This window comes from Hipposideros armiger, unplaced genomic scaffold (genome assembly GCF_001890085.2).
Source record: "Hipposideros armiger isolate ML-2016 unplaced genomic scaffold, ASM189008v1 scaffold_108, whole genome shotgun sequence".
In the NCBI taxonomy this organism is placed as follows: Eukaryota; Metazoa; Chordata; class Mammalia; order Chiroptera; family Hipposideridae; genus Hipposideros; species Hipposideros armiger.
Window position 1 is genome coordinate 1,549,506 of NW_017731458.1, and position 12,037 is coordinate 1,561,542.

At 37.4% G+C, this 12,037-nt stretch overlaps 1 protein-coding gene across 2 annotated transcripts in view; it reads right to left on the bottom strand.

Moving 5' to 3' along the window:
- SUZ12 (SUZ12 polycomb repressive complex 2 subunit) overlaps window positions 1-8,389 on the bottom strand; it is a 40,501-nt gene extending 32,112 nt beyond the window's left edge. Inside the window, exons 1-4 of one of the 2 annotated variants that reach the window (XM_019647104.1) lie at window positions 7,864-8,377; window positions 5,581-5,627; window positions 5,430-5,494; window positions 1,382-1,450 (exon numbers count right to left, since the gene is read on the bottom strand). In XM_019647104.1, coding sequence (XP_019502649.1) covers window positions 1,382-1,450; window positions 5,430-5,494; window positions 5,581-5,627; window positions 7,864-8,146 — 464 coding nt within the window. In that variant the 5' untranslated portion in view covers window positions 8,147-8,377. Of the gene's footprint in view, window positions 1-1,381; window positions 1,451-5,429; window positions 5,495-5,580; window positions 5,628-7,863 lie in introns of both variants that reach the window. The other variant, XM_019647103.1, reaches the window with a different exon arrangement.
- Between the last annotated feature and the right edge of the window lie 3,648 nt (window positions 8,390-12,037).

Below are 12,037 nucleotides of genomic sequence, written 5' to 3' on the forward strand. Positions count from 1 at the left end.
AAAAAAAAAAGCTTTCAGGAGAAAAGAAGCAAGAAGGTCAGATGAGGCTCTGTCTATAACTTATACTTTCTAAGTAAAAAAGGCCCTGAGGATCCCAAAAGCTTTGTCCAGGGTAGGTGACCAGACAAGGATCTGGAATAAAAATTCAAGCAAAGAACAGTGTGTGCAAGCACTGGGAATATTCTCAGTCCTATAATGTAAGGTACACCTTGGACAGTAATAGATGGAGTAAAGATTTGGGATCTCAGCTTCCAGAATGGACTATCAAAGCTTATTTACAAGTCAGGATTGCCTAGATACGGAAATAGAAATTATACTTTGGTCCTCCAAGATTGAAAGATAAAAAATTTAAAATGTGATTTTACAGTTCAAGTAACAAAATAACCTAATTCAAAAGCTAAACTTTAAATATAAGCATCTGCAAAAATGACATCTTATACCAATTGCTAAAATGAGAAATCATACATGAAGCATCATTAAGTCAGTGTATACCCTATCTAAATTGGTAAGGTATGATTTAAAACTTCAAGAGGAAACAAAAATTCTTTGTGGCAATTTTTTCAACTCCATTTTTTAAAAATCTAGTATTTTCAGTTTTGCATTCGCCCAAAGAGTAGTCAATAATTAAGTAAATACCACACAGTTCTCATTTCTCTTTAGAACAGTACGTAACTTTCTTTAGTTTATATACTAAAAAATAAATAGAAGCATACTATCTAAGAATGGAAGCATACTGTTTAGCCTAGGCAGATATTAAGCTAGTCAGGACATTTAAGGATTAGTCCCGGGTATCATGTTTGGAAGCATACAGTAAGTAGATTCTATCCAAAGGGTCAATGAAGTTCATCAAACTATCATGTCATACACATATTTCAAATATAAAATAAAGTTAGGAGTATTTTGCCTGGAAGATGTAAATAAGGGGAAGGACAAAATGGAAAAAAAGAGAGCCTCTGAGATTTGAAGAGATGTGATGTTGTGAAGCACCTGGCACAGCACCTAGCACAAAGTACACCAAAAGCATGAGTCTCCATTCCGCCTTAGATGAGGTAGCAAGATGAACACCAACTGCAGAATTTATAGAAACTTGGATTCAAAAGGCAAGAAACTGGTAACAGAGATGAACAACAATGAACACAGCTGCCTTAGAAAACAGTGAGTTCCCAGCATTGGAGGTATTCAAGATGAGGCTTAAGGATTCTCTACCAGGGATGGTACAGAGCAAGTAACTACTGATTTGTGTATGAGTTTGGACCAACTGACCTCTAAGGTTCCTTCTAATTCCTTATAATGTTGAGGTAATCACTAGGGAAATGATCACTATCATTTTTTCCTCTTTCCTCAAGTATGTCGCTTAATGTAAACTGATAGGTTATCTTACCTATGAGATTCTTGCTCTCCTTTCATTTTCTCTACTTTTGATAACATATCATCAACTTTAAATGTTTTCCTGGAAGAAACAGATAAACAAAATAATCACTTCTCAACTGGGAAAAACAAACAGATTACACTTTATTGTCACTATAATAGGCAAGTTGGAAATCTGACTTTTATTATTTTTAATTAGATAAATTATGGATGGTTAGCCATAACAATGAATACTATTGAAACAGTGTATAATACAGCAGACAAGCCTTCAAGTCCCATCCAAATGCTAACTTTTCCATGAAACCTTTTGCAATTATTCCCAAACCAGAGTGATTTTTCCTTACCTATGGCACTTGGTTTATATTTAACATTTAATTTCCTAACTGTGAAACTTGCATTAATATTTTATTTCTCCTGCTAGATTATAAGCTCCTGAAGGGCAGAGACTGCTTTTCTTCAAGAAAAGCTGCATAGTACTAGGCATAGTGCCTTGTGCTTGGTACGTACTCGAGCATCTGTTGGACTGAGCCAAACAAATGCAAATTATGTATATTTTGAAACATTCATACTTTTATTAACTAAACTGACAAATATGTGCTAGCACCACTGCATAAAAATGAACATTCTATAAAACATATCTAAAGTTAACAAAACATCCTCAAAGATTATTAGCAACGGCTAAAGTTAAATGACATGTCATTTTAAAGAGATGGTTGTCATCATCAAGAAAAACTTTTCAAGTTTAGGGGACATACCCATCAAATTATAATAAAATTATTAGCTTTTTAACTTGACACGTTTAAGAGAAAAAAGTAAGTTTTTCACAAAATAGAAACTTAAATTAAGAATACCTCCCCCCACCCAAGCAATTTAAGACTGAATGGATTCTAAAATAAGCCCCATCTTTGTTAAGTTGGTCTATCATATGTCCTAGAGATAGAGACTAAAACATCTAGATCCACATGTTAATTGGAAACAAATATTTCTCTTTATACTCATATATTCTCTTCAAATTTAGGACTTGAAAAGCTTAATGTATTCTGCATTAATTACTTCGTAAAGCTTGAATTCAGATACTAGAAATTACTAATATGCTCATTGCTCAAAACCAGCTATTGTACTCAACTACTACAATAGAAATTATCAGTAGAGAAATGTTAATGTAAATGTGTTACAGTAAAATATTGATAGGAAAGGCAGAATTGATACAATCTTATTTCAGGTGAATAGCCTCCATTAACAAAAGATCTTTTAAGAAAATAAAGCTTCTCTCTTTACCTTTAGAGTTACTGAAAACTTCAATATTAAAGTTTCATCCAACAGAGCATAGTAAGAAGTACTTTATGAAGGATGGCAATACATTATCAATCTCCACAGATAAGAGAGAAGAAAGAAGAAAAATGTAAGATTCCTTTAGGCTAGTCACAAAGAATTTTTCAGTATAAATACTGAAATGTGCTACTGAGAAGGCTTGTAAAATTACTAGAAACTTTTAAGAATATTTACCCTTTATGTAATGATTAAGAAGAAATCCTGTCTGTAGGAAGAAAAGTTAAGACTCTTCTAAAATTATGGAGTTGTGCACAGAAGTGCACAGGAGAACTGAATATTAATAACAATTTGAAACAGATAAGATTATAAAGGCAACGTAGGCCTCCTTAGGAAAAAAACTAACCACATAAGCAACTATGCAAAAGCAGCCCCAGCCCCCATCAGCAAGTATTTCTGTTCTTTAGAAAGGTACTGTTTCTATAGCTCAGGTTTAAAAGGGAAATAGTTAATCAAACAGTCATAAAAAAGGAGAATATTTTTGAAATTTAGGAAATTTTCTCAGAAGGATTCAGAAACACTTCAGATGAAACTAAAATGGATTCAATAAAAGATGCCCTTCTCCTCACCAGTATTTCCATTGTGTCAGTGAAGTGTTAGCCTACAGAATTTGAATGCCTCCGTGACGTGAGACTAAAGTACAAGGCAAGTTTAACAAATACACCAGAATTAATATAACTGAGTGTATGACTTCAAGGGAATGATATGTTTATTCCAACAATGAATATTATGTTGTTGTAATAATAAAAAAGGAGTTCCAAAAACATTTTCAGCAAAGGAATAGTACTCAAGCAATTTTATAAAAGGAGTTCCAAAAACATTTTAAACAAAGGCCACAATTACTGAGATAAACACCACCTTCAAAGCCACCAAATATTTTGAAAAAGACAGCGCTCATCTGAAGATATAAATTGTGGTATAATTTGTCAAAAATTATTCTTAATGTCTTATACAGGCCAAGCATATAACAAAAGAATTAAGTGATTCCTAATGCATTTTTGTATGAGAATAAATTAAGTGGCATTTGTATGTTTCTTGGCTGGAAAATTGCTTTGAAACTCCCCCAAAAGACAATTTTTTACCTAAAGGGCAATAAATTAAGAAAATTAAATTCTACTACCAAGCTTTTAAAAAACTGCCTCTACCCATTAGTAGATAACATAAACTTATCCCACAATGAGACAGTCCAATAGTCTAATAAAAAACATGACAGGAAAATGATGAACTTAGATTTTAAATGTGTATTTTCAAATTTATTTTGAAGAAACTTAATCACTTTTAAATATAAATTAGGCAGCATCCTACATGATAACACAACTGACCTTCCACACTAAAAATACTAAAGAAAAAAGTTAACCACTACTTAATTTGGTCTACTGTCTGTTTTTACACAGCCCACAAGCTATAAAGCAATAATGCAAGCGATAAACATTTGCAATAGATTTGATGACAGAGAACACTAACTCTAAACCCCAATTAAGCTAAATGTTATCTCCTCAACCCTGCAAAAACAAAAGAATCCCCCACCTCTCACTAGTAGGCCTGTATTACAAAACATTGTATTCAATTATTCTATTTTGAATTTCAAATAAAAACTTTGTCGACCGTCTCTCTTTTTGTGAAGTACCTACAGCCTACCTAACATCCTCAATTCTGCCTCCTAGACCACAAAGCCTAAAAATTTACTATCTAGTCTATTACAGGAAAAGTTTGCTGAACCCTGGCATAACTAATGGAGTAAAAAGGTAAAGAGCTGACAAATTTAATTCTGTTGCCTAATTCATCACCCTCTTCTTCCTAGTTATTTAGCTGCTTAGCAAGTTTCACCTAGTAAATGCAATGCTCTCTCCAGATTCAGAAAGATTACCAGAAGACAAATAGTTTTTTAACATTTCAATCCTTCAAAATCCACCTAGACATATCTAAAAAGCTAAAGTACATCTTGCTATAGAAAAGTATAATGCTTATTTAGTAACCGCAGGAGTCTCCAAAGGAGTTTAGTTTCAAAATCTATTGAGATAGCTTAATGGTTTTACCAAGTAAAGACAATATCCAATGCTTAGTAAAAGTTCTCGCCTTTAAAGTTAAAGTTGTTCACGTGATATGCTCAATAATTTTGCATGTAGGACAAGGAACTAGCATTCCTTAATTACATATGGTTAAATTTTAAATATTACAAAGTAAAAATAAGCTCTGTCCAACACTTCCAGACTTCACTTTAAGAATAGATGATTATGAATTCTTGTTTTTTTAAGGCTATTCATCCCACTGACTTCAAAAGTATTTCCCCTTTAGTTAAGTCACCGCCAAAGACATAAAATGAGACTTTCTGAACCTATCATTGTAGAAGCGAATTCTTTATTGTTAGAACAGATAAGAAATATTCAAAAATTAACTGTTACATTTATATATCAAAGATAGTTCCTCTGAACCCTCAGGTAAATATTTAAATCTTCAACTTCTACCAAACTTGAAAATAACTAGTAGCACAGAGTAAAAACTATGTCAGTAAAATCACTTCATTCACTTCACTACTAAATCATTTCTATCAGGAAAAAACTAGTAATAAACTAGGATTTACAAAAATGACACTATTAAAATTATCACTTTGCAACTAATTCAACCTGTCCTATTTCTAACCTCAGTTTTCATATTTAACCTTTAATTAGAAATAGTACTTTAAAACAGAACTTTAACACGGTTTAATTTGAAATAAGACACATAAAATGTACCTTTTGATGTTTGTTCTGGAGTTTCGATGTGACATGTAAGTAAGAGTTCTGTGCAAAAATATTGGCTATAAAAAAAGTTTTAAAATATTAAAATCAAATAAGTGCAATTCTAAGACAAACATAATATTGATGAATTTTGTTAATGACTTACCGCTATAAGATTTCGAGTTCGAAGAAATCTATAGATCTGCGTTGGTTCTAGGTAACAGAAAACAAAATTCAAACATTATCTAAATTTACTTATTATTCAAGATATCAAGAAAATACCAACCCAGCTCATTTTATAACCAATATAAACCAATCACCTGTATGGAAATCATGTACTAAATATTTATATCAAGAAAATTAGTATGCACAATAAGATCAAAAGACACTGGATCTATGGTATACATTCACAAAATTCATCTACATTCATTTTAGATTTATGATGCTCTACAATCTTGTTCTTAAACCTTATTATTTCTAAGGTTGCTACTTTTTAAATTAGTCTGTATGAAAAACTGAAGTAGTTACGTTCATTTAATTTAGCTTATTTACACTATTTATAACCCATCTCCTTCCAAAAAGTAGCTGGAATGAGGTAGCTAGCTGCATGCAGCAAAAGAACTACTTATTGATGCCAAATAACAAAATGAACTTTCCAGTTTTCAATCGGTCTTTTTAAAAATTTGGAGTCAACCAAAATGAATAAAACTGTTTCCTATGTATCCTAATGCAGATAAGATGAAAGTAGTAATACTGAAAAAAATCTGAGACACAAATTATAGTTACATTTTTCAATAAACATTTCCATAGCTCGTTTTTAATCTAGTTTGTTCAATGTAAATATTCTCAACATGTAAATATTATCTCAACACATTTTTAAATAGGCTGATTCCCAGTCTTTTTAACGCTGAGTTTAGTTAAAATTTGTTATAAAGGACTTAGGTTATACATAGAAAATATTTTATATACAATACCAGCGTATCAGTTACATTAATGATCTATTGTTTCTTTAAAGCAGTATCAAAATGAACTAAATGACTTTATTAATAAATACATCAAACCATTTAAATCAGAAGCTAAGGTCAATAATAGAGAAGAATCAAGTTGTTTTGTGATCAAATCTAGTTCTTAATGACAGTTCACTTCTCCAAGGCAGACTCAACAGAAAGCAAAATAGCTAAAACTTTCTTGGAGGACTCGTCTTCTCATAATACTTAGAAAGAATTTTTAAAATATCCACTTAATCTTAGTTTAATTTTGTTCCAAATAAACTAAAAGGAGATGAGGGATTTTAGAAGGGGTGCAAACATGTATGTTGGTCAACTATGCTTCAGTTCTCCACTATATTTCCAATTTAAATCCTCTCCAGATTTATGAAAATATATTAAGCAAAAGTAACAAGAACGTGAATCTCAAGCAGGTTCAATATCTGTTTCAATAAAAACTGAAATTCCTTGTATTAAATTCCAATTAGAATTTCATGAAGCACTGAGAGAACGAAAGAAGGGTATTAAACAATGTAATACGTGTTTCCAAGCCCAGCTGATACCATGCCTTTAACACACGCCTCGGAAAAATGGTAAATAAAGACATTCAGCGGTAGAACTGAGTTTATTCAAGTTCCTGTAAGATATTTAGTATTAATGATCATCAAATTATAACATCCACACAAAAGCAAAGAGGAAACCAATCAGGATATAATATTCACTAAAGAACAACTGAAATTATTTACAGTCATGATTTTTTTTATAAATTCTATTGTTTCCAGATACCTTGCCCTTCTTTCCAAATTAACTGGTAGTTTTGCCTTCAAAACAGACATTGATATAAGAAAATATTTCGGAATTAAGACAAGTACAACGGGCAGATTTCCAAGATCGTCTCCAGTAAAATACTTAAAACACTACCTGTCTCAGTTTATGTGTCCATGAAATGGGTGGATAGACCTGAAAGGTTTAAAGCATCGAAAGGTGCCATGTTAAGATGCAGCACCAAGTTAGTGCGAAGGCATTTCAGACTAATGACAATTTTGTCGATTTTACCGCATTCACCTCTTCACAGGCTTGATTTTGCTCAAAACCTCCAACCGAAACCCTTGTACTTCTAGAGTACGAAAGGCATGAAAGAAAGCAAGAACTAGTCTCGGGATCTGACTGCAGCTCTGAGACCGCCTGCTCTTAACATGGGGCCCCACTGCCTAACCTCTTGCGTAAATCTTCGGGGAGTCAAGAGCCTCACCTGAACCCCCTAATCCACTTCCCGCAAAGGCCCTTGACTTCGGGTCCCCTTGAGCGGTAATCCCAGATGGGGTAACAGCCCCCTCAATTTCTCCCTCCACTCCCAAATTAAGTCGACTACCGGCGAGGAAGGGGGCCCAGCACAAGTGTCTCGATCCCCGAATCCTGGAAGAGTGGGTATTCCTGCCCTCCAAAGCCTCAAACACACTCACTCTCAAAGGCCTGGAGGAAAAGCTCGTGGTCAGCCTGGACGTGCTCCATTTTCGGCTTCTTCACGGGTAACACCGCAGCCCCCGCCGCTGCCGCCGCCGCCGCCGCGGAGGAGGAGGAGGAGGCCGAGTAACTGCCGCCGCCTCCACAGCCCCCGCCACCGGATTTGCCGCCCGACGCCGTCGCCGCCGCCACCGCCGCCGAACCCCCAAAGCTGCCTCCCCCGGACCCTGCGCTGGGCCCCGAGCCGCCCCCTCCCCCACCGCCGTGCTTCTGAGGCGCCATCGCGGTTCCTGCCTCCTCCCCCCGCCAGCTACCCGCCGGGCGGCCCCGGAGAGTAAGAGCCTGCAACACCAACCGCTCGCCCCAGCAGGCTCCGGCGGACCGAGGGGGGAAGGAGGAGAGAGGGGAGGAGAGGGGAAGGGAAGGGAGGAGGAGAGGAGGGAAGGAGGGAGGAAAAAAAAAAAAGTGTCTCCTCCTGAGAGCCCCGCTCTGCTCCGGAGGCCGCTCACCCTAGCCTGGCCTGGCCCCGCCCACTTCCCCCGCCCGGCGCTCTGATTGGCCGGCGGGAGCGCGCGCCGCCGGGCCGCCCAGCCCGTTGGCCCGCGGATTCCCCCGTCAGTCACGCGGAGGCGCTTCTCGCGGAGGCGCGGCTTGGTTGGCCCGTGCGCGCTGCCGATCGCGGGCCCGGCCGCCTCTTTGAACTGAATTCGCGGGAAAATTAGGGGTCGGAGCGGCCTTCCTGCTGGCCCCGGTGCATTGTGGGGAGAGAGGGACCCAGCAAGCGGCGTAGGGAGCCGTTTCTCGCCTTCTAAGCGTCGTCAGTCACCGCCCCCAGGGGGTACAAGACCCCTGAAGAGAGACGGGCCTCTGAGGAACTAGGGGCGAGGGACCTGCTAAATGAACTGAGATCCATTACTCATCCTCGAGTCTCTAACTTCACAGGAAGGGGGCCTGCCTGGGGGTTCGTCGGGTCGCTTCTCCTAGGAGGGGCTCCTGAGGCGGAGATCGAGTCCCCTGTCCTCTTGTCGCCACGTGCCTCTAGCCACTCTTGGCTGAACCCCACCCAGCAAAGTCCTTGAAAAGACTGGTGGCAGCCAAGGGGTTGCAGCTACTGCTCTTGGACGCGACTGGGCTCCACCAAAGTGAGCGATTTCTAAGTAACAGGAATGTCCTATAAAATGAGGAAAACTATTTTCTGTAGGTGCTGTGAGACTTCAGGGTCGTCACTGAGAGAGGCTGTGGCTTCTCCACATGTTAGGAGCAAAACCTAGATGTTTAATTAACACCCCCACCCCCAGACACCATAGGAGTGATCAGAGGGATCAACTGGATGATTTCTTAGAAGTATGTGAACCCTTCTTGAGAACCTACTAATTTGAGGCTCAAAAACTTGCGAGGGAATCCTGTGTTTTGCGGGTATTGCTTTAAAAGATAGCTACATCGGCCCAATTCAGTCTTCTGATACAGACAGGTTTGGAGTTGAGCTAATAATACTCAAAGAATTGAATATCAGGTTGGGCAAGATGATCTCTAAGGATGTTCTTCCCATTTCAAATCCTGTGATCTAATATTACATTAAAATAAAACTTTATCTTCAAAAATCCCAATCTATAAACAGAACCATTTCATAATTTCAATAACATGTTTCAAATGTCTGCTTTGGTCTTTATAGTTAGCTTCGAAATACTTTCTAAAACAAGCATCTTTGGAATGCTTATGCAAGTTGTTTACAAAACTAGTATCTTTGGAATGGTTATTTAACTATCTAAAATACTGATTTTATCAAAGCCCTTGCTACTTAAGAAAACGAGCTGTACAAATGATGCCTTTAATATACAATTTAGTACTATTTCAGAAGCACATCTGAAATTAGGTAAACCTGTTGCCGATTTTTAAGTACAGCACATATTTTTAGTCAAAGTTCAGAGTGCTCTTTTGTTATGCTATTCTGTACTTTTTAAAAAATTTTCTTCCACAAAAGGAAGGTTTTGTTTTTGTTTTTTTTTAAGATTTCTGAAAAAAAGCCTTTTCTAATGTAATGCCACCCCACAGAGGCTTGTGGTGGGTTTTAGTCCTTGGTAAACTCACCTTTAGCTTTACTGGGTTAGAAAATGAAGTTGCATCAATTCAGTCAGGTCTGGAGAATTAAATCACACTAAGCAGATTACAAAATATCTAGTTATAAACCAGAATGCTAATTGACAGTAAACGTAACTGGCAAAATTATGAGTCTTCATCATTTATACAGGGCCCTCCCTTTTGGAGAGAGTGTCGGGACAGGTCTAGTCAAAGAAAAAAGACCAAGTTACAGGCTATGATAAATCTTTGATGAACAGTGAAGCGAGTTGGGATGTTCTTAAAGTGGATCTTAAAGAATGCCATCGCTAGGCTTCAGCATGGACATGATTTTAATGCATAGTCGCTAACCAGTACCTGCCAACCGAGCTATGGGAAAAGCATAGACACAAATAACTTTTTGTATGCTCTTTTGTCTAGAATGTATGTAGAACACTAAAAAACCTTACCTTAGACAAGTCTTAATCAGATTTGTTCTATAGGTAGAATGTTTACAGATCACCTCAGGGTTGTCGCTTCTGAGGCCAGATCATTTATTTTGTGCTGTTATTTCTAAGTTTTGCATGGCAACTGTTTTTTGAGACTTGTGGCGCCAATTCACAAGTCCCCTACCTCACACTGAATTTGAATTGCTTTCTAGGGTTTTGTTTGTTTTTGCCTTCATACCATATCTGGAATTGCTAAACTCCTAAAAAGCAAAGGCCATTGTCCATTTCTTTTGTATTTCCTAGCACAGGACTAGATATGTGTTCAAGGAAAGAAGAATAACAATCGTTTTAACCTTGATAGTTATGGATATGTTTTTATGTTTATTATCTCACTTTGTCATAATGATCCTATGAGACTGGCATTGTTTTCATTTTACAGATAAGAAACTAGCCTAAGTGACTTGCTCACTTAGTGGCAGAGCTGTGAGTTAGAACCAGATTTTTAACTCCAATTTCTATGCACTTTTGCAGTCAGAATAAAATTATTCTTAATACCTCAAGGTGACTGTTTTTAAGTTTGTATTAAAAATTAAAGACCACCTAGCTTCTCTTACAAAAAATTTTTTTAAATCATGTACTTCTCCCTTCGTGCACTCTTTCGTTGGTGCCCCCACTTTGTCTTCCGCAGGCTTCTGTGGTGGGATTTTTTACCTTACTTGTGCTATGGACCACTTTGGCAGTCTGATGAAGACTATGGGCCCCTTCTTTTAAAAATGCACAAATGTCAAATTTATCAGATTATAAAGGAAACCAATTATAATAAAGTATCAATACCAAAATAATAAAAAATAAAGTTGTGATGTAGTAATATAGGTGCTTCTTTTTGAACGTACAAAATAAGATCTAGCAACAGGTTGGTCTGATGACATAATTTCAAAGTAGCGATGAGGGCCAATAATATTTTGAGATACCTGCAAGAACTATAATGTGATATGGAAATATCTGTAGTTTATCTTGGAAACAAAGCCTCAGACCCTGCTAACACTACTGTGATTTGTCACCTATATTAATAGTTGAAGGAAATGCTAAATTTCAGTTAGAGGTTAATGTAAATATTTAATTTTTTTCTCATCTAAGTTCACGGGCTCCCTGAATCAAATTCAAGTTAACAAACCCTGCCTTATAAGCACCAAGTCTTTCTCTTTCTATTCGACTGTAAGCTCTTTGGGACATGGATGATGGGTGATTTGTCTTTGTAACTTAGGTGTCTATCACTGTGCCTAGCATAGGATAGGGGCTCATCCATTGAGATTTTTTTCTATAATTTTTAAATTTTTTTTTTTTTAGATTTTTTTATTGGGGAATTGGGAGAGGGGAACAGTGTTGGGGAGTCAGGGAAAGGGAACATACAAGTTGCTGCCCTTTTGTTTTTCAGTCTAGTTGTAGAGGATGTTGCTTCATTGGCCCATGTTGGTATTATCATTGTGCTCTTCCTGGGTGAGGCAGTCTCTCACCCGCCATTGGACGGCCGCTAACGGCGGCTAATGGCAGCTCATGAAAGCTCACACCCGCTACTGGCCAGCCCCACTGCAGCCTACACCGTCGCCGGCGACTCATGGCAGCCCAGCTCCAGGTCAAGCTGTTGTTCACCATCTTAGCTGTAGAGGGT